This window comes from Aptenodytes patagonicus, chromosome 25, assembly GCF_965638725.1.
Source record: "Aptenodytes patagonicus chromosome 25, bAptPat1.pri.cur, whole genome shotgun sequence".
Lineage (NCBI taxonomy): Eukaryota > Metazoa > Chordata > Aves > Sphenisciformes > Spheniscidae > Aptenodytes > Aptenodytes patagonicus.
The window spans coordinates 1,160,841-1,183,840 of NC_134973.1; the positions used below are offsets into that span (position 1 = coordinate 1,160,841).

The window sequence follows — 23,000 nt, forward strand, 5'->3', positions numbered from 1 at the left end:
TGTCCATGGGTGCCGCTGTCTGTGGGTCCCTACAGTCTGTAGGTGCCACTCTCCATGGGTGCTACTGTCTGTAGATCCCTGTTGCCCATGGCTCCCAACTGTCCATGGGTCCCCACTGCCCAAGGGTGCTGCTGCCTGCAGGTCCCCGCTGTCCCTGCACACCTGCGGTGGCCCGGCCAGCCCTGCAGAGCCGGGACAAAGCCTGGGCGACTGGCTACCACGCAGAAGTGGCTGCTGGTGGGTGCAGCCGGGGACAGGGTGACAAGAGGATGCCCAAGCAGGGCGAGAGATGGGGGATGAGCAGCACCACCTTGCCAGGAGCAGGAGCACCTGTGGGGACAAGGAGAGGGCCAGACCCACAGCAAGGTCACCTGGCCTGGACAGGGATGAATCTACCTGTCAGGAGGAGGCAGATGTCCCCATCGGTTCCTGCTCCTGCCCCAAGCTGGCACCTGCTTTTTTCCCAGTTGGCTTCGCTGAGCCTCTGCAGCCCCGCCATACTGCCCCAGTGCTGGCGCAGCTTCGGGGATGCCAAAGCCATCCCAGAGGGTGCCAGCTCCGGTAACCCAGCACACTCCAGCAGATTAGCGCAACATGGCAAGCGGGGCGATGAAAATGTTGCCCTTCCTCCCTCCCCCCCCCCCCCCCCAAAAAAAAAGTGAGCACATTCTGCAACAGAGAACACATAAAGCCATTTTCTGATGAAAAAATAATGAATCCCTAATTGCCCAAGGGCTGTCAGTGGCATGTGGCTCATTAACAAATCACATAGGTAGGTGTCACACCTGTAGGCACAGACCAGAGCACCACTAATAGCCGAGCTTTCAGCCGGGGAGAAAACAGGCGCCCAGGCAGCCTTTCGGTAGTCACTGCTCCCCAAAGGGGTCGATGGCACTTTCCGACAGCTGCCTTGAGAGCCCCAGCGCAGCCGGGGAGAGCTGCGGCAGCGGGGTGTGCAGCAGCCCCGGCGCAGCAAGACGCAGTGGCAAACCGTGCCACGGTCGCCTGATGCCAGGTGACGGCACCCAGGGAAGCAGCGAGGCCCCGGGGCGCATTTTCCCCATCACCCCATCCCGCGTCGTGCCCCGGCTGCCCCAGGGAGTCACAGCGTGGCCACGGGGTTTGCAGGAGGGTCCGTGCCCCCGGCACACGGGAAGCAGAGGGTGAACGCTGCTGAAAAGCAAACCACTGGCAGACATACGGACCGGCAGATACACAACCCAAAACCAGAGCAGGGCGGCCGGTCCCGAGGACGCTGGAACGGGCGCTGAGAGGCTGCAGGCAGTGAGACACCACAGGTAGCACAGGAATTCATATATAGTAAAAAGTCTTTATTAAGAAGGCTTTGAAGTCAAAAAATAAAACTCTTGATACAATTTTCATAACCGTCAAGTCAGCTCAGCAAATATATAATCAGTACTTTAGCCATGTAAGGTTAAAGGTCCGTTATTTTCTTTTTAAAATAAAATATATTTTAGTTTTTAAAATTTATTCAATAAAGTACATATTTTCCTATAAATTCCCTACATATACATAAAGAGGTAAAAAATAAAAAAATAAAACTAAAAAAAAAAAAACCAACAAACCAAAATCAACCACAAAATAAAAAGGAGATAGAAATCTGTCTGGTTTTTGCGACATGGTGTGTTAACTGTGCCCCTCCGTCCCGCGAGCTCCCCCTGCCCGGCCTGGCCCCTCCAGCCACAACCCCCGACCTCTCGTCACACGTTTTTGGGCAGTTTTCACATTGGCAAAATAGAAGATAGACCTGCGTTACAAAAAAAAAAATATATATATATATTTATAGAACCATCAAGAATCATCCAAAAAAATAACTACATACAAAAGGAACGACAACAAAAAAATTATAATAATAATAGAATGATTTTAAAAAAATAAAAGACAACCCTTGCGTGTCCTAAAATAAAAAGTGCAACCGGACCTTTTCTTTCTGTTTATTTAACTTTGCAAACTGAATACTGTTATTTGGGAAGGACTGTTGAAGAACAGCTGGGCTTCCTCCTCCCAGCCGCCGGGTGAAGAGTTAAAGCTATTCTGTAAACATCAGAGTTTCCTCCTCTCTGCAGTTTCACACCCCTCTTCCTCGTTGTCTTCGTCGGCCCCTTCTTCCCCACCCCTCCCGACCCCCTGTATTTCGGCCACCCTCCCGCCCCGCCATCCTGCCCTCTCCGCCTCTCCAGCCAGCAAGCAGCAGCCTAGCCTTCCCCCCCCCGCCCCGTGCGCCCATCGGATCCGTTATTAAATAAAAAGATTGATTTAAACAGTTTAAAGTCCTTAAAAAGCTGTGTTGGGGTGGAGGGGAGGGCTGGCTGCCCTGGCGAGCTGGACCCGGCTAGGAGAAGATGTGGATGGCTTGCGTGGCAGGAGTGTGGCAAGCAGGACACTCGGGCTCGGCTTTGCCGCAGATGCGCATGGCACACTCCATGCAGAAGAGGTTGTGGCCGCAGGGTACCAAGGCGGCGATCACCTCGCTCTCAAAGCACACCATGCACTCGCGGGAGCTCTTACGGTGCCCGTCGGAGCTGCTGGAGTCGGTGGGCGAGCCCGAGGCGGCGGAGATGCTGCCGGGCAGGGAGGAGGAGGAGGAGTAGCCGGTACTGTTGGAGAAGGAGGACAGCGAGCCTTGGGTGGGCAGCCAGGACAAGGTGCTGACGGGGTCGCTCTGGATGCGGCGCGCTAAGGGGTGGTCCAGGGCCACGCCGCCGCTCTCGGGGAGGGTGGGCGAGTGGCGCGGCGTGGCCGTGCCGCTGTTGCGTCTCTGCGAGCCGTTGATGGAGGAGCAGCTGCTAAAGGCTTGCAAGGGGTTGCCTGAGCGCTCGAAGGGTGACCAGATGGTGGTGGGTGTCGTGAGGTCGAGGGCCAAGAAGTCGAAGCCGAAGTCGCACTCCTCCGAGCCCAGAGGGGCCGGGGGCTCGCTGAAGGTGAAGCCGCTGCTGGTGCTGTAGGGGCTGGTGGGGCTGGCGTCCGCCACCCGCCCGCTGTAGTAGGACTCAGTGGAGGCGCTGCCTAGGGAGCCGAGGCTGTCGTTGCGGAGGGCGGCCGAGGGGCGGCGGGCAGGGTGGGGGGCTTTGGCCCACAGGCTGGCCGTGCTGCCCTGCAGGTCGAGGCAGACATCAGTGCCGTTGGAGTGGAAGTCGTTGTCGGCATTAACGTCGATGAAGGAGCCTGTCCTCATGGTGATGTGCGCCTCAATCTCCTCCCTAGCCCGGTCCACGTTCTCGGGCATGCCTGTCACCTCGAAGACAGGCTCCTTGTCCCTGCTGGGCGTCACAATGTAGGTGTGCGTCTGCTGCTGGATCCGCTTGATGGTGGCTCCCTTGGGCCCCACCACCAGCCCCACCACACGGTACGGGACCCTCACCTGGATGGTGGTCTGTCCCGGCAGGTTGGGGGGCCCCTGCATCGCTCCCGTCAGCCCGTTCACTTTGTTGCGCGTCGCTCGGATCATGGAGAAGTGCTCAGCGGCCGAGAGGATCTCCCTTTTCGCCATCTCCACGTCCTCCTTCCTCCCAGTCACGATGAAAACGGGCTCCTCGCCCCTGACCGGCGTCTTGATGTACGTGTTGGTCTTGGCGCGTAGGGCTTTGATTTTGCAGCCTGCAGAGCAAGGAGAAGGGGGAAAAAAAAATGACATGTCAAAGCTGAGACCTCGTGGGGACCCCCTGCTCACCCAGGACGGGGAGATGCAGGACCAGCAGGTCCCTTTGGTTCTGCACCTGCAGCACAGACACTCTTGGAGAGAGGGGTCCCTCCCGCCTCAAAGGCAGCCAGGGGCTCACAGCTTGGTGCTGGGGGGCTGCACCGGCTTGTCCGAGACACGCCAGGCTCCTGGCACCGGCCTTACCCTCTGCCACCACCTCCTCCGCACCACAGTGGGGATCAAGGACCCGCAGGTTGCAGCCTGCAGCCCAGCTCCCGAGGGCTGGGACAACACATGGGCAGAGAGGAGCCGGGGCAGGCAGCCTTGGGGCACTTTCTGGGCCGTTGAGGGGATGGGAAGCCAGGTTTACTCGAAAGGTGTTTAAGGAGGTGCAAGGGAAAAAAAGACACTGAAGATGGAAGGGAAGGAAAAGGCTTGTTTGGATCCTGCAGGTTTGTCGACACCTCTCAGCCGGCAGCTAAACCCGAGAAACAGCCCTGGCTGCACCCCAACAGCAGCAGCGATGGCCCCGGAGGGACGAGGGAGCCAGGGCTCCCCACGGCCGAGTGGCACAGGCACACCCCGCCTCCCTCTCCCTGCCCCGAGGGAGGAGACCCCAGGGCAGAGAGGCTGCGCCCTCACCGGCTGGGGCAGGGGTGCTCACGGGGCACCGGCTCTCCCCGTTCTGGAAAGACCTGCTTCCCCCGCACGAGGAACATGATTCAGCAGGCAGAGCCCAGGCTGGGACGCAGGAGACCGGGGCTTTGCTGAAGCTCTGCCTTCGCCTCGCACAACCCTGGGTAAGTTCCTCCCGTGGGCGAGCTGGGCTCTGGCTGCGAGTCCCTGCAGCTGGAGCTGCAAGGCGCTGCAGCCTGTCCAGCAAAAGGCTCCTGCTCTCCTCCAGGACTAGTCACCGCTGCTCTCGCTGAGGCACCGCCTCCGGCCGCAACCCCAGCTCTGCTAATTGCATCCACTTTGCCTGCGCTCCAGTGCATGCACTTAATTAAATTTACATGAGCCAGGCGCACCGCACCGGGAGCTCAGCCCGGCTGGCTGCCCTCCGCTCCCGGCACACAAGGACAAGTGATCCCCTGTCTCGCACCTCCCATGCACCCCCTGAGCTTTGCAGGGCACCCAAAGCAAAGCCGGGAGCCTGCAGGGATGGAGGCTATCCGATCAGAGCCCCGAGACTGTCCCTGTCCACTGCAAACACCGCTGCTGCAGATCCACGTTGATAAACAGCCACACGCCGGCAGGGAGAGCTTGACTCCTCGCGGACACGGCCAAGACAGCCGCAAGCACCCAGCTGGCTCCTCCGCAAGCGGCTCACTCGGGGTACTCCTCCTCTTCCCAGACGCTCCCTGAGGAAGGGCAGGGCTGCTCTTCCAGCTGCAAGGCTGGAGAAGGAAGAGCCCCGGAAGGTTGAAGGGACTCAGCCAGGTCTGGGGCAGCGCAGAATGTTCAGGCAGGTCTGTCCCAACCAAGCAAATCAACCTGCGCTCACTAGCAGCTGGAGAGCAGAGCCCTAACGGGAGCCGTGCTATTCCTGGAGACCCGAGCGCGGTGCATTTACCAGGGCATTAAGCATCACGAATAACAAGAAGTAAAAAACTCAAAATAAGTGAGCAGCAGCTGTCCTGGGTGTCACAGCCCAGCTTTTCGGCAGCACTAACCCCTCTGATAGCGACATCCAGGGAGCCAACAGGTGATGACACCGTCCTCTCCGGACACTTCCTCCAAAAATCCTCGAAAGCGGCTTACACCAGCCAGCACAGCCCCTGCCCAGCTCCAGGCTGCCTCGGGGTGCTGGCAGCTCCACGCATGCCCTACCTGCTGCCTGCAAAGTCCCAGGATGGCGACAGGCAGGTTGGAGGGGAATCTGGGAGGGGAGCAGGCAGATAAGCATCCAGATAGTGCTGGGGAGGCAGGAGACCTGCTGAGATCTCCCTTCGAAGGGGGGGAACCCTCTGGATTTCATACAAGCCGGGCTGAAAGCATTTGAATGCCACCTCCAAGCACTTGTTGCAATCAAAAAAGTGTTCCTCCTGCCTTTCATTGCCCCCGGGATTGGGGCAGCGGGATGAGCCCAAATTCAACCCTTCGTGCAACTGGCTGGGCTTGGCCAGGCAGAGGCAGGGCTGGGGATGGCACAGAGCTGCCCCGTTCCCTGGAGCCGGGGAAGCCGCTGAGCGGCTGCGGGGACACGCGGAGGAGGAATGTGGGTGGAGAAGGGTTTGTCCAGGCTTTTCCTAATTTAGAACAACAACTGGAAGGTATATTTATGGCTGGGGGCATATGGTGGCATATGGTGGGGAAAGCAACGGCCCAGTCACTGGGGCAGGGCAGAACCAGCAACCATCAAAGCTGAAGTTTTTTTAAGCACGTGCCAGCTTCTGCGAGGCTGTCCAGAGCGAGGTGCCTGCGACTCCCATGTTTCCCTCCCTGATTTATTCTGGTACCTGCTATAAGCTCTCCCCCTGCTCTGCTGCTTGGCAAACTGGGGACGAGCACAGTGGCAGCGGACAAGGGCAGCCAGGCTGGAAGCCACAGCGGGGCTCTGCCGGTGCCTCCCGCAGACACCAGCCTCACACCCAAGGTCTAAAATTAGCCCTTCACAGCAGGAAGTGGCAATTTCAAGATCCAAAGGTATCGGCAGCTGCCAGGAGCTGCAAACAGAAGCTGCTCGGGAGCCATGTCCCACGGGGGACACGGCACAGCAAGGCTCTTCCTTGCCCCGCTCCACCACGCCAGCTGCACCAGTGGGACTGAACTGATGCTACGGCAGCGCAAAATGGAGGAAGAGTTTATCCAGCTGCTCTTTGCAAGCCCTTCCTAGGGGCAAAGCCAGAAACCTGGGTTAAAAATTAAAGGGGTGCCTGGCTTGGCCAGCTCCACCCTCCTCAAACAAGCAGGGCAGGAACAACGCACACGAACTGTGGCTGCCGGATGCTGCCAGGGCCACCGGTGCCCGCGCCGGGGCTACCCGTGGCACAGCAAAATGCACCACGGGTCGGAGCTGGTTTTTCCAATCGTGGCGTAAAAGAGGACGACAGCAGGTCTGGGGCAGCGGGGGTGCTGCTTCACCTCCCTGCCCTCCCGCAGAGCCGCACAGGGAAACACTGCAGAAAAGGAGGCATCAGCCGGGGAAGCTGCTTGCCCGAGGCCACGTGCTGGCATCTGCACCAGGAACTGCGCTTGCACCGCTCAGCGCAAGGAGCCTCTGTCATCGCAACACACCGGTGAGTGCTCCCGGACGGGTGCATTGAGGACATGGTGGGAGCAGAGCCGGGACAGCACCATGGCCCCACCCAGGGACCAACCTGTCCTGCTGCTGCCCCCAGTCCCAAACTCCTCCTAAGCCACCCCTCAGCCACGGGGACTCCCAGGCAGCAGGTCCTAAAAGCCCCGACCAGGAAGGATGGGCAGCTTCCCTGGGCTGGGATTCAGTAAAGCATTTAAACCCACGCGGCACAGCGAGCTACGGGTCTGCACCACCAGAAACTGGTGAAGAGACACAACCTCACAGCAGTACAACCCCTGTCCTCCATCACATCTGCGCCCCAGAGAGGTGGCTGAGCCGAGGCTGCTCCTGCCCACGCTCGGGGAGATGCCGACACCCTACGGCCAAGCCCCCCGAAGCCCCCCTGAGAGCCAGACGTACTTGAACCGCACGACACAGGTGGTTTAACCAGCAACCTGCAACTGGGGGAATGATCCGCACCAGTATGAGGTATTTCAGATGAGTCTCCACAAGCCCCCAGCCAAGCACGCTGTGAAAATGCCATCCTGGATGGCTGCATCCCTCTGAAGTCGGCGCAGCACAACCCCGCCGGAACAGGGCCGTGCCGGATGGGGGCTGTGGAGAGGACCAGGGGCCGCCCAGCATTGCCGGCGAGCCCCACTGCAGGCGTGCCCTCGCCCTGGCATGGCCAGATCAACCGCCTTACCTCAACCAAGCAGCAGCGGTTGGCATTCCCGTGTCTTACCTTGCCAAGGGCCGGCGTCCAGCATTAATGACGAGGGAGGAGGAAAACAAGGTGCCAGACTTTGCTACAAGTCTATAAACAAGGTGGCTTTAAAAGCATTTTCAGATCCAAAAGAAAACACCCCCAAAACCGGGAGGGGGCAGACCTAGGGGTGCTGCAGCCCCAACAGACCCCTCCCCCACACCAGAGCCTGGGTTTCACCAAAGCCCAGGAATGGCTCAGTTGCCACATTACAGCTCTTTGGTGGAGCTCCGAGTCCCTCTGAGCCCAAACCAATCATGACAACCCGTGGCCATGCTCAGCTGCAAGCAAGCACCCTCATTCCGGGGGTCTCAAGCACACACAACCCCACCGAGTCACAGCCCCTCGTGCCACCATCCAGCTCTGCCTGCAGAGATGGCACCGATGGAGGGGTGCGAGCTGGACGCTCCTCTCAAACCCTCCCATCTCCAGACTCCACACCCTTCTCTTCCTCCCACTGTCGCCAGCTCCGAGCCGCTCTCTGCCCACTCTGCGCGGCTCCTGGCACGCTCCACTCTGCAAAGCTGCCCCGCAGAGCCACAGCGCCCTGGCTGGACCCATCCCACCTGCCCTTGGGCTGAGAAATCACTAGTTTTGGACAAGAAACAGAATCCCAGGGGATTCTCCCCGGGATGATGCGGTGATGGAGGTGGCACCCCAGGAAAGGCGGCTGCTCTCCCTGAATGTCCTCTCTTAGCATCACCAGAGGACTTCGCCCTCTGCCAGGAGCCCCAGTCGGATCAGGGCTGCGACTATCGCAAGAGCCCATGAAAACCAGTACAGCACAGGCTGGGGCAGCGGGCTGGGAAGTGCCTCGCCATCCTCTGCGCTCCTGCTGTTACGCAGGCAAGAGAGAAGAGACCCGACGCAGCTCATCCACTTGCTGATTCCCAGCATGGCCCGGCCAGCACCTGCTTTGACGTAAGGTGTCCTCCGTGTAAGGAGGACAAAGCCAGCCGATCCCCTTGGCCAGACCATGTCTCTGTTTGTCCAAGGAGCTTTGTGCTTGCAGTGCCCAGCTCCGACCTATGAAAACCCAAGAAAAAGCAAACAGAGCTTTTCTGGAGGAACCTTTGATGGCATCAACCAGGAAGACTAGGTTCATCACAGCCTCTGCAGCTCGGGAGCCGGCTGACGCCTTGCACCCAACCCTCTGGAGCGTGCTACCCGCTGCAGAAAGACGTTGCCCTTCCCCTTCCCCAGCTCTGCAGCATCTCCTGGCCTCATATCCGGCGTTACGGCACTCCCGGTCCCCTTCATTACAGGCAAATGGCGTAGGATGCGCCAGGACCAGGGCCAGACGTGGAGGAGAACACGCTGCACCTCCATCTCATCTCATCTCCCCTCTTGCTAAGTGCTTCTTCCCACCTCTCTGCAAACACTAATTAATTCATCCTTGCAACCACGCTGCGGGAGGCAGGCACATCACACCTTTGTTTCTTCTCCAGACACTGGGAAAAGCGAGGCAGGGAGGCTGGGCTCCTTGCCTCAGGCCAGAGAGGAGGAAGGCAGTGCCAGAGCCAAGATGCACAGGCAGATACTTCAGTGATCAGATCAATCTGTGCGACCGACTTCAGGAGTTTCTGGCTCTGCTACGACCCAGAGGTGGGAGGAGGCAGCCAGGCCAGCCTCAAAGGACATGGCATGATGGGCAGAGGACAGCAGCCCAGGGCTCAGAAATATGAGAGGATTCATCGCAGCCCCAGCAATCCACTGCAAGTTTACAGATGCTCGGGCTGGCCCAGAAACCGGGGCCTGTGGTCTCCCTGTGCGTCCTCCAAGTGCCGAAACGCCCGCTGCGCTCTGGCAGGGAGGAGAGCCGCCGTATTTCATTCTTCCCTGGATCTCCCCTTCAAGCATCCCAGCGTCTTCTATAAACGGCAACTTTCCCAAATCCTTTGCAAAGCTGCGAACAGTCCCTGCGCGTCGCAGATGGGGAAGCGGAGCCTGAGAGAGGAGCCGTGGCTGGCTCCATCCCACAAGAGGCACGTGGCATAGGAGGAGAGAGTAGAGCCCAGGGCTCTCGGCTGCCCTGGCCGCCCATCACCTTCTTGGCCTTGTTGGGGCAGAAGCTGCTGGAAACGCACCTCCAAGGCTGGGACGCCAGGGAGCAATGCTGGCACGGTGCCGACGTGCAAGAGCCAGGGCAACTCTAACGTCCAGCCCACCCCATGCTCCCCACCTCCCTTTTCCCCAGTGATTTCCATTATCACCATCGCTCTTTTTGCTGGTTAGCAAGATGAGCCCACACCGCTGCAATCAATGCCCACAGCACTTTTTGGAGACGGTCCCTCCCACGGCAGGAGTCATGAACGGGCTTGCACGCAAAGGCACGGCCACATAATCCCACCAGGCCATGCTGCCTTTCGGTAGCTGTGTAGGCAGGGAGGAGAAAAGCCACAGATCCCAGCTGGCAGATGCTGCTCCGCACCATCACCGATGCCGATCCGGACGAGGGGTCATGGCAACCACCTCTCCAGCTCAGTCAAGAAAGCACAGATTTGCTTTACACAACAAAGATTTACCTGCTGAGCTGCTGCTGCTCCCTTCTGGAAAGGGTTAAATTAGTGGATCTGGAGGAGAGAAATTGAAGAAAAAGGAGAAGTAGGAGAAATCACATCCGACAGCCTCTGTCCCACCTCAGCCCGCATAGGACAGCCGTGCATTGGTCTGATGGGCAAAGCGCTGCCCCGGCTGCCGGGACCTCCCAGCCACGTCCCTACTCACCCCCGTGGCAGCGAGGGGCTGCCAGGCCCTGGGGACAGCAGGACCGGTCCCAAAGCACCCCGAGCGCTGCTCCTCAGCACACGGTGTATGGGGAGAGAAACTCAGCCTTGCCCCAACTCAAGACCCTTCCAGGGCACCCGATATCCATGTCTTCCTATGTTCTGAGCGCGGCGGCACCACAAGCGCCCGCTCCCCAGGTCATGGCCAGGCTGGGTAGCGCAGGAAAGACAAGAGCAACGGGGACACGGTCTGAAGGAGCCCAACCCAGCCCCGCAGCGTCACCAGCAGCACATCTCTCCACCGGAACGATGCCAGGCCCGACAAAGCACCCCAAGGCTCGGCTCTATGCTGCCGTGCAGCCAGAGCCCCGCTACCACAGGGCTACCGAAGACTCGCACGGGGAGACCTCGGGACCAGAAGGACCCGGGACCTTGCATGGGTGCAGGAGGATGAGGCGAGCGAGAAGGGTTCTGCTCGTTTTCGAGCTCGGTGCGTAGACCTGGAGAGGTGGGCAGCTGTGAATGACCTCGGTATTGCCCCTGCTCGGGCTGCACCGGCCTCACATATCCCTGATTTAAAACAGCTGCCGGCAGCACCGGCGAGCAGCCAGAGCACAAAGACACTCTGCTGACAGCCCCGTCCCCTCGGATGCTGCCCAACCGCACTCCCCACCAGCGAGAACCGGGGGTGCCAAATGCCAAGCCCCCCTTCACGCCAAAACCCCAGCACAACGGGGCCACGGCACACTGTCCGAACAGGCCGGGAGCTGCAGAAAAGCTGAGACCAGGAGAGGTGCAGGAAACACATGGGGGAAAACCCCCGGGGAGAGCTGTTCCTGCCCGCAGGCTGGGGCAGCAGCAGGTAGCTCCAGCCCATCACTGGCCCCAGGTCCCACGAGCCTACTGGCAGGACACGGTGCCCCCCCCAGCACCCCTCCTCAAGCTAGTATAATAATTTCTTTTGCAGCTCTTTTCCAGGAGCCCCACGAGCCCGTGGAGCTTAGCGAGCACCCACTCTGCACGAGGTGTTTGGGGCAGGTACCCGGCTGCACATTTAACTTGTCGGGGTGCTGGAGGCGTAGCACTGGGGCCTCACCGCAGCCGAAACACCCAACCCCAGCCACTGCGAGAAAGGGTGCCAACCGACAGCTCGCCTGCCTGAAAGCAGCCGTTCCTCCAACCCCCTCGAACTGGCAGAGCCAACGCGTTTCCCACTGGAGGCCAGACCCCGTTACAGGTTTGCTTTCAAGTTGCCAGACCCCAGGGGTCTGCCGAGCCCGCCGGCGAGGCCACCAAATCCAGGTCCCCATCCAGCCCGGGGAGAAGGAGGATCCTCCCAAGCAGGGCGCGGCGCCACGCTCCTCTCCTCTGGCGACGTAGCGGGCTTTGCCACGCCGCTCGGCTGCCCTGGCTGGGCTCCGCAGCCCGGTGGGACCCCACGGCCGGGGCGGTAGGACCGGCGAGGGGTGCGCGGAAAGTTGGGAGGCCGGGAAGCGGGGCCGGCTGGGAGGCAGCGCAGGCCAATGGGAAGCGCAGAGCATGATGTCACCGCGCTCATCACAGCATGGCTCTGGCTAACAAAGAGAACAATGAGGCTGCCCAGCTCCCCGCTTCCCCCCAGGAAAAACATGCCCCCCAGCCCCCCGCCCCGCAGCCCCCTGGCCAGGGAGGGATGGGAGCCGCGGGAGCGAGGGCAAAGCTGGGGTGCCAGAGCCCTTCGTGGCGAAAACGCCCCAGAGGTCAGGCTCCCCGTGAGCCAAACTGCCCATCGCAGATTCCTGCGGGCAGCAGCTCCCTTCCTTTTCATTTTTTATTTTTTTTCTTAAATCCTCCTCCCTGGGGTCTTGTCTTTTTTTTTTTTTTTCTTTTTTTTCCTTTTTTTTTTTTAAAGGTGAAACTTCGGTTAAGGGCTATTTCGGATTTCCTCGAGACAAAGCCCACGCCAGGCACACCCACCCAGGGAGAGGGCTGGGGCTGAGGCGTGCCCGGGCGTCCTTTTGTGACAGCTGAGCGCGAGCAGGGCTTCGCGCCCCTCCGCTGCCCGCTTCACCTCATAAACGAGCGGATTAATTATCATTTAGATACGAAGTCGAAGATACCGAGTATCATTTGACATGCCAAGTCTGAGATACCGAGCCGGAGGGGGGGGGGGGCGGGGGGAGAGGCACTCAACTACAATAAAATCAAGGCTTTCGCCTGCACTTCGTGTCCTGCCTGCTCCCACGGACTCGCGTGGCGCCCGGCAACTTTCCGTGTGCAGAAGGCGTTTATCCCACCCGTGCCGTTTTGCTGGCCTATATAGTATAATTAATATTTACGGACGGCGCGTTGGGGGAAGGCACAAAGAAGAGCAGCTCGCTCCTGAAACCCGCGGCGAAGGCGCGTCCGCGGGAGGAGTTTCAGGGCCGCGGGATTTGTCGCCGTTAAGTTTCCGCCTCCGCGCCGCCGGGCACGGAGACAAAGCCCCAAAACTGACCCAAATAAAGCGGGGCCGGGCCGGGCCGGCGCGTCCCGCGGGAGGCGGCGCCGCAGCCCCGGGGAAGGCGCGGGGCGCTCGGGGGCGGACGAAGGGGGGGGGGGGGGGGTCGGGTCCCCGCGCGTCCCGTCCCCCCCACGCGGGGCGGGGGTTACCTTGCCGGCCCACGATCTCGGCGACGTGCTCGGAGCTGGGCACGGGCACGCACTCGGTCATGTTCACGCTCTTCTTCCTGCTCCCCAGCGCGCCCAGCGGCTCGGCCAGCAGCGCGGCGGGCGGCGCCAGGTGCGGGGCGAAGTTACCGAAGGCGGCCGGGGGGGAGGCGGCGCCGGCGGCCGGGGGGGAGCCGCCGCCGCCGCGCTCCCGCGCCTGCAGGCCGCCCGGCCCCGCGCCTCCCGCCGCCGCCTCCGGCTCCTCCGGCCCCGCGCCGCCCGCCTCCGCCGCCCGCAGCCCGCGCTCGCCCGCCTCCTCCAGCCCCAGCAGCGAGAGCTGGTCCAGGGCGAACCTCAGGGCGGCGGCTTCGTCCTGCGCCGGCGGCCCCTCCCGCTCCCGCCCGGGCTCGGGCTCCGGCGGCGGCGGCGGCTCCTGCCCGGCGGGCGGCGGCGGGCTGAGCAGCGCCAGGCAGCGCGGCGGGCCGCGGGCGGGCTGTCCGCCCTCGGGCTGGTAGATAGAGCCGGGCATGGCGGCGGAGCGGCGGCTGGCCGGGAGCGGAGCGGGCCGGGGCGGTGGCGGTGCCCGCCGCACGCCGCCTCTCTGCGCGCCCCCCGCCGCGCCGCCCCCGCCCCGCCCCGCCCCGACGTCAGCCCGCCCCGACAATGGGGCCGCGCCCCGCCGCGCGCATGCGCCCCGCCGCGCCCCCACCCCTCCCCCCGGGAGTCGGCCCCGCCCCGCCGCAGGAAGGGGGCGGGGCCGGCCCCGCCCCACCCCACCCCGCCCCGCCCCGCCCGCGAACACGGCCCGAGCTCGGCGCCACGGGGCGGGGGGGGGGCTCGCGCTGCCCGCGCGTGTCCGGCTCCCACCGGCCCCGCCCCACCCGCGGTTGAAGGCGCGCGCGGCCGGGGCGGTGCGGAGCGGTGCGGAGCGGAGACTCGCCCGGGCCGGGCCGCGCGCCCCGGTGGTACGGCAGAGCCACAGCGCTGCGCTCCTTCCCCCCCCGCGGCTCGGAGGGCGAGCCTGGCCCCCCCGTTTGCGGAGAGGCCTCAAACCCGATGCCGAGGTCGAGGACGCTGGGGGAGGCGGCAGGCTCGGGGCTGCCGGCGTTCGGCATCTTACACCACGGCCCTCCCGAGCCCAAGCGGTCCCATCTCCACCAACTTCCAGCAGAAGTCACGGATCAGGTGAGCCGGGTACCGCTTCGCCCAACCCTTTTATTGACGAGAAAGTCGCGCGTCCCCGCAAAGAGCAACAGGGGAGCAGCGAAGCGCCTGCCGAGGACGCGGCAGCTCCTCGTCGCACCCAGGCAGACTGGGATGATTCCCGTCCACCCAGGCGGACTGTTCCCGTCCACCCGTTCCACGCGCGCCGGGACCACGCACGGTTTATCAAGCACTCGAGGGTATGGAGCCACAGCACAGCTACGCTTTGGGTACCAAAGGATATTTCCTTCTTCCCGAGTTAGATAAGTTAAGAAAACAAAATCTTCGTCTTTTCTCCTACCTTTTTCCCTTGGTTCTTTAGTTCCTATTTTGCAAGGGTTATTTTGCCGTTTATTGCGCTCAGCAGCGCAACAGTCATCTGCTGCTGCTTCAGACAGAGCCGCACAACTTCAGCAGCTTGCGCGCCCCAAGACCACCTTCCCAAGCCTCCCCCCCCCGGAAAGCCACCACATCGGGTCCCTGCTGCGATGGTTTCTCCCCCCCCCCCCCCGCAAAGGCAGCTGGCTCACTGCAAAACAGTTACCTCCAAATCACTTGTTCCACCTGGGCCACTGCTTTGCGGGGACTTTCCACAGACGGAGCTTTAAGAAACCCTTCCTGGCAGCGATGGCACAGCGCGCTAATTCACTATAACGATATCGAGACCAATTATCCGCTCACCCACTACCTCAGATGCTCAAATTCCACAGGTCCTATTCTCAAGCTTCATTTTCTCCATTTTCACATAATGGTCTTTCCCAGTCACTGTCTTTGGGACTAATTCAACCATTCGGCTTGGGATTGTTTTTAACTGCAAGAACCATCAGTGTCTGGTCTAGAAACCCCCGCTGCAAAACACCCCCTCTCTTCACACTTCACAGATCCTGGGAAACGTTAACTCCTGCCGGTCAGTGGCCCAAACACACGAACCATGTGGTCTGTCCTTGTGCTCCCAAGTTTTGCCCTTCGGCTGGTGACTCCTACGAAGGACTTTCACCTTCCGATACGCTGAATGGGTCACCTGAAACTTCTATGGGATCTTTCCAGTGAGAGATCAGCCACCAGGAACTGCCTCCTTACTTCTTCCCATTTCTCTTGCCTGCCAACTAAACCTAACATCTTCCAGCTGCTGAAAAGTTTTCATGAAAACAGGTAACAAGCTTCTGCTCCTCCCGTTTTACCTTCAGAGGTCTTGGCAGTGAGCTCCCACCAGCTCTTTCCTTCTGGATGGCTGCTGCAGAGGAAGACTATAGCAACTTCTGTTTTCCCCCAAAGCGTTCACGGCTCAATTTCACGGAGATCTGTCCGTATCCATCCAGACTCCTCGGTGCTTACACAGGCGCATCGGCATGAGCGCAGCTCTGGGAATCCTCCCACTTCAGACTCGTCTTCCCCATGCCGCGGAGCTGTTCAGAGAGCCGGCAGGCTCCAGGCGTGTTACAGAGAGCTCGCACCTACTGCGGACTGAAGCTTCTCCTCCAGGGACAGACGTGGCGAGACCAGCAGATTTGAGCCACATAAGCTGGCTGTGAGACATCTTTCCCTCTCACTTCCCAGATTATTTAACCTAGTAAGTTGAAACACCCCACTAAACTACTAAAAATAGTGGGTTTTCCATTACTTGAGACAGAACAGTACAACCCCTCCCTTCCAAGCTTCTCCCGTTCCCAGAAAACGTAGAAAACTCTCATTAATGACCAACGCTGCTAATTTCTCTGGGCAACCTGCACCAACGTAGAAGACTACACCTGTATCTGAACCTGTCTCAATGGCTCCTTATGTCCTTGCTGCAACTCCAATACTGACCACACTCCTCGCCATCGCAGGCCACCACGTCACCATCTCTCAAGCCCCGTGAGAAGCCTTGTATGTGGGCTTTCAAGCTCACCTCAGGAACTGCAATGCTGGCTCCAAACGCTGCCATTTTTGCCCACTCTGTACTCGAGAGAGTCCTTTTGGGAAATCACTACGTCAAGTCCAACAACACCTAGAGAAACTGCCAGTTGTTATTTTAAGTGCTTTTGGCAAACATGGTTTGTAGATGTTATGCCTCTGATCTGTTCCATTTGCAGCAGAACTAGCTCACGCTTTCTTCTTAGATTCTTAATTTCACTCACGACACCAAGTTGCCTTTGTATTTTTTAACCTGAGCAAAAGGTCTTTAGGAGACTTAAAGTAGCAGGTCTTTAAGAGACTTGTGTCTCCCATTAAGAGAAAATGGATTACACAAATTAGAGAAGTTCTTTAGCACAACTCCGTTTCCTTACCAAAACACAACCATACAGAAGATCCAACTTCCCTGAACATGAGAGAAGAGAGAAGGCGCTTGCTTGCTGCTTCCGAGCCCATCCCTCCAGGTGGTTTCCCCATTCCCTATCAGGACTCATTCACAATTGCTTCTGCTGCCTCTTTGTGCTGCCTGTAATCATTCGGTCTCTGATCACCCACAGAACGAAGATGTCCCCCAAAGTGACCAATACAATCCCCTGTATATGTACAGGGAATTAAAGAACGCTTTCCTAAAGCAAAGCAGAGGTGTAACGGCCCGTTAAGCTGTTTTCTGTATGGGGAAACAGAGCAATATAACTACAGCGGAGTAATTAGTACCACCACAGCTATGCAAGCCTAACTCGGGCCCCAAGTACAATTCTGCAACAGCCACTCTTATTCCAGGTCAAGTGTGCAAAGGCAGAAGTTACAACACCCTAGCTAGAGTATCTGTTCTGCTATAGAGACCATCCTTTTGTAGATCAACCCCTAAAGAGGGGTATTACCGAACACATAGGGGGGAACCCCCATGCACAACCAACCAAAAAACCCCCCAGTTACCCATTTACCTAAATCACAGCACATTAGCCAAATGCTGTAAATGGGATCCAACGTTTAGGGGCAAAAGATACTTTCAGAGAACGATTGTGTATTCCCAGAACTGTGCCTGGGAAGATCATGGAACAGATCCTCCTGGAAGCTCTGCTAAGGCACATGGAGGACAGGGAGGTGATTCGAGACAGCCAGCATGGCTTCACCAAGGGCAAGTCCTGCCTGACCGACCTAGTGGCCTTCTCTGATGGAGTGACTACATCAGTGGGCACGGGAAGGGCTACAGCTGTCGTCTGTCTGGACCTCTGTGAGGCCTTTGACACGGTCCCCCACAACATCCTTCTCTCTAAACTGGAGAGGGATGGATTTGATGGGTGGACTGTCCGGTGGGTGAGGAATTGGTTAGATGGTCGCATCCAGAGGGTAGTGGTCAACGGCTCAATGTCCAGATGGAGATTGGTGACGAGTGGCGTCCCGCAGGGGTCCGTACTGGGACCGGTACTGTTTAATATCTTCATCAATGACACAGACAGTGGGATGGAGTGCACCCTCAGCAAGTTTGCAGATGACACCAAGCTGAGTGGTGCAGTTGACACGCCAGAGGGACGGGATGCCATCCAGAGGGACCTGGACAAGCTGGAGAAGTGGGCCTGTGTGAACCTCATGAGGTTTAACAAGGCCAAGTGCAAGGTCCTGCACCTGGGTTGGGGCAACCCCCAGTATCAATACAGGCTGGGGGATGAAGGGATGGAGAGCAGCCCTGCCAAGAAGGACTTGGGGGTACTGGGGGATGAAAAGCTGGACATGAGCCAGCAATGTGTGCTGGCAGCCCAGAAGGCCAATCGTATCCTGGGCTGCATCCAAAGCAGCGTGGCCAGCAGGTCGAGGGAGGGGATTCTGCCCATCTACTCCACTCTGGTGAGACCCCACCTGCAGCACTGCGTCCAGCTCTGGGGTCCTCAGCATAAGAAGGACACGGACCTGTTGGAGCGGGTCCAGAAGAGGGCCAGGAAAATGATCAGGGGGATGGAACACCTCTGCTATGAGGAAAGGCTGAGAGAGTTGGGGTTGTTCAGCCTGGAGAAGAGAAGGCTTCGGGGAGACCTTACTGCAGCCTGTCAGTACTTCAAGGGGGCTTATAAAAAAGATGGCGGCAAACTTTAGCAGGGCCTGTTGTGACAGGACAAGGGGGAATGGCTTTAAACTAAAGGGGGGTAGATTCAGACTAGATACAAGGAAGAAATTTTTTACGCTGAGGGTGGTGAAGCACTGTCACAGGTTGCCCAGCGAGGTGGTGGATGCCCCATCCCTGGAACCATTCCAGGTCAGGTTGGACGGGGCTCTGAGCAACCTGATCTAGTTGAAGATGTCCCTGCCCACGGCAGGGGGGTTGGACTAGATGGCCTTTAGAGGTCCCTTCCAGCCCAAACTATTCTATGACTGTAGTTGCTCCTCTCACTCTTTAGGAGATCAGATTCTGCTTTCTGCACTGTTCTTCAAGCACATGCAAACATCATACAAAAAATACAGGCTTTGAACACAGCGCAGAAGAGGTGGTGCAGCTTGGAGAAGAATTATAAAAAAGTCCTTACTTGTGTGTGGGAAGGCTTAAGGGAATATTTCAGCACATCAGGAGCTGAATCACTGCATGTAGGTGGAGCCAGACAGATTGACAAGATCTGTAACTTGAAAAATGACCTAAGCCTGAGATCAATCATCTCACGAAGTAGCTGACTGAGGGAACGACATATGGAGATGGCTCAAGGTGGTGAGGCTCAATGTCAACGTGACATGCAAAAACTATATTAGAGGCACATGCTACAGCTGACCAGCTATTACATAACTCAAAACACGGACAACTGTGATCCTCTCGGCACCACCAGGCCGAGCAGTCTTTTTTCTGTTACCTCTTAGTATCACCACCACAATGTTATCTTAACAGATATCCCTACTACAGCGGCACATAAAAAAAGGCACTTTGAGGGAAGCCATTAGCAAACATCTTTTTCATGCATTAGATTAATGAAGAATCTGGTTTTCAGGTAATGACTTCTGAGAAGTTGTGGAGGAGCCACTTGATGGAAAACTAAGAATTAATTGCAGATCAGGCAAAAGCATTGTTTAGTAATCTGAAGGGCCGTAAAACTTGAAAGCTTGGTGTACCATCTTTTATTTTTCATTTAGTCAGATTACTAAACCGCATAAAGCGTGCTGGATAGGCTAATCCAGGACATAGAACTGGACTCAAATTACAAACAAAACCAAGTAATAACTTTTTAGTATTCATCTCCTTCCGAAAGCTCAAACTTGGGGGTCTATTTATCAGAAGACCTGTATTTTGTATATGCGAATGAAACCAGATTCCTACAGCTAAGCAGTTCCTGAATCTTGCCACTAAGGACAAACCGTTTAAGAGGTCATTCATTGCCCTACTATTCCAGTTCTGCATGGTCTCAAGCTATCATTTGTGACTCTGCAAGGTACGAAAAATCCACTAAATGTTAAGAGATTTATTTAATGAATTAAATATTAATTTACCATACTCAGTAAATATTATTTATTACTAGCAGCTAGTGCTATAACAGTACTCATCAATACTAAATTCAATTGCTAACCAATAACCCTGACAATTTCAAATGCAATTTGGTGGGTCATTCTGAAGTTTGAAATGTTTTTTTCTCCTCATTCTCATAAATGCTCTATCACTGTAAACATCATTTAGCAAATGCTCAGATGGAGTATTTAGCAAATACTCCAGCTAGTCATGGGGTCAAACTGAAGGATAATGGTTTTCCCTCATTAGTTCAAGGGAACAGAGTTGATCCCTGCTAATCTGAGAACAAACCCAAGCTTTTAGCTCACTACATCCCATACAGGACATTATTTTCTGTGCTGCAGAATTAGTACGCCACCTTCTCATGTTTAGCTGCACGCTTCTTTAAAGCGGGGAGCTAAAATATGCAACACTGGGAACCTTGACCAACCACAAAGGAAAAGCCTGTTATGAAGCAGTTCCAGTGTACGCAGAAATTTCTGTTCAGAGTGACAACAGCTAAGAATATGCATTTTATTTGATAGGGAGTAAGTGGTATCATCCAAAGATTTGCATGGGCATCTGGACTCTTGGAGATTGTTCTTATGGACGTAATCCCAAATAAACAGGATTGTCTGACTGGAGAGTTAATCCTGAAAAACTTACTTTTTCCTTCATTAAACAAACATTCTCCCGCCCCCTCCCCCTTTAAACATGTTATAAGACCTTCTTTACGAGGACCGGGAGAATCAGTCTAGATAGAATGGGCTCTCTTTAAAGCTAGACAAAAAGGACATGACTCAGAAGTGCTGAAAGACTAGTTATCCTTTCAGATGTTCTGCTGTATCTACCTCCTGCAAAGTAGTAAAGAGTAGGAGTGGGGGGAAAAAAAAAACCCACAAACCCAAGCAACCAGGTATAGAGTGAGAAAGAAGAGCTGAGTGATTATCAGACCCCAGGAACAGATCCCAACAGAAGGTAGCGAGGAATCCGGGTGCAGACGACACGGCCACGCTTCCTTTAATTGCAAGACTTTGCATTTGAGGTCCCAGGGCCTCTTGCCATTTGCAACGGCTGCTCCGAACCCGTAAGTGCTGCTGGGGAGCCTGGAAGGAGCCGCCGGGTCGGGCACGCTGTTCTCTTTCATCAGAAAGAGCTACCAAGGGGGTAAGCTGCTAAAATACCTTCCCACATACAGAAGCGTTACAGTTGCCACAGAGGTAACATTCAATGGCAAGCAGGAGGGAAGAAAGGCAAGAATATATTTCATAATGATCTTAGAAGAACAATTAGAAGTTGATAAGCAGGAGCCAAGACAAAGTTAGACAGGGATGAATAAGTATTAGGTCAGGAAATCTAAGGATAGAAGATTAGAAGTTAATATCCAACAACAGAAGTAAGCCTGGAAAGAAGGCTTCAGGTGAACAGCTTGTCTGTTTTGGAGGATAAAGTCTTAAACCAGGGAGACTGCTACCGTACGGCTACACAACACACACTGGAGACAGAGTGACCCAGCAGCTCTGTAGAAGGTACAGTAGCATCAGTGGATTGAAAGTCTTTTAAAAACATATGGATGCAGCCTTGAGCTGTGCAACTGGCACAAATACTAATTTGCCGCAACGAAACTTTTAACTAACAGGACAGCTTGCTGCCCCTTCCCTCTGTTCCTCAAATTACCACAGCCGGCTTGTACAAGATTAGTTTTCAGCAAGACAGCTGCAAAATACACATATTTTTTTAAACCTTCGCTCATACTCGCACTCAACATTTTCTTACTTTATAGAAAACAGCAACAGGACAGTCTCTTATAGCTATAAAGAAGCAAAATTACCTCGACCAGTAGCTGATATCCTAGCATCGATGAGAAGCTTTCATTCAGCGGAGTCTGCCTTGTACACGTTGCGTGCTTTCAGTTCCCACAGTAACTAAAATGTGTTTTACTGATGAAAATACATTTCTGATTTGGAAAGTTAATTTCAGCTAGCCTCCTTTCACATGGGAAGTAGAACAAGAGTGTATATTTATCCATGAATTCTAACTTCAGAAATATTTTTCATGTAATATTATCACTAGAAAACAACTCACAGCCATGACACCGAAGCCTCCGTACGCGGGGTTTAACATGCCTACGTTCCCGGAGTCCATCCATGTCATTCACGACTGTTTTCCCTTCCTGACGTGCTCAGTTTGCAAGCAAGAAAACGCCTCCCTTTTCTTGCTCAACAGCCAGTTCAGCAAGTTCAATTTCAGATGTGAATCAAGCTAACTTTTCCTGGGCAGAACCACCTACAAAAGCTCGGCAGGCCAAATCCAGACTGTACGGGCCGTACACAATCCATGCAAATTCGTTATTTTTATTGATTGCACAAAATTTCATCCAACTAGAATTCAGTAAAAATAACACTGGTAATACAAACAGGGAGATAATTACATTCCCTTTAACTTCGTTAGTTTTGCAAAACAGAACGGAGAAGAAAAAATTGAGTAATCTTAATGGAACAGCTCCAACACACTCTGCACAAGATAAAATCAGAAGTTTTAAAGAACAAGGAGTCTCTTTTTACAAAGTTACCTTTGCAGAGTAAAACGGCACTTCGAGGGTTTTCATCCTATCTACCAACATCAACCAAACCAGTCCATCCCCTCCATCTCCTCCAGCCAGTGCCCTCTAGAATTAGGCAGGCTGCTGTTTCCAGATAAAACAAGAAAAACCTGACTGAGCATGACACAGCATAAGAAATGTAGCTTTTGTGAACTCAGGTGGTATGTATCCAAAATTACACTGTCTATGGAAAAAGATGCAAAACCTTAGCTGCACTGGGCAAGATCCTACCCCTTAGTGAAGCTGCATAAGGACCATGAAAATATGCTTAGATAGTATCTCCAAAGAGGATTAAATTGTATCAACAGAACTATCCGTCCACAGAGCTCGGTACTGTTGTTTTAGTAGAAAATAATCAAAATAGTTTACCAGTGCAAACAGTGTGCAGGACAAACCTTAAGGCTATTTCACATTGCAGCTCCGTATCACATACATTTATAATATTTGAGGGCAACAAGAAGGCGTCATTACCATTGACGGAAAGAATTGCCAGTTCCAAAAGCACCCCTCACTAGTTACTTCACCAAGCAGATGAACTTGATCTCAGACGGAACAACGGACAACGCCACCGTTAATATGTTCTCACGTAACAACTGCTATATATTAATAAAAGGTAAGTTTTGCCCCAATTCCACTCAATTTCTTAAGTATGTTCTTTACTGATCATCTGCTTAACAAGATATGCCTCAAGTAACAACTGCTTTCTCCATCCTGGGGATACATTCAATGATGGCAGACCACTATATGCCCATCAGTCACGTCCATGGCAGTAGGCTGTGGTAAGACAAACTAATCCAGTTATTATTGCAGCAACATGAGA

The 23,000-nt window shown here is 55.9% G+C and overlaps 1 protein-coding gene across 1 annotated transcript; it reads right to left on the bottom strand.

Moving 5' to 3' along the window:
- Window positions 1-2,247: 2,247 nt before the first annotated feature.
- MEX3D (mex-3 RNA binding family member D) lies at window positions 2,248-13,551 on the bottom strand. Its single transcript, XM_076359552.1, has 2 exons — window positions 13,026-13,551; window positions 2,248-3,618 (listed from the first exon to the last, which is right to left on the bottom strand). Exons 1-2 carry the CDS (start codon window positions 13,549-13,551, stop codon window positions 2,354-2,356), a joined length of 1,791 nt encoding a protein of 596 aa, XP_076215667.1. The 3' UTR covers window positions 2,248-2,353.
- Between the last annotated feature and the right edge of the window lie 9,449 nt (window positions 13,552-23,000).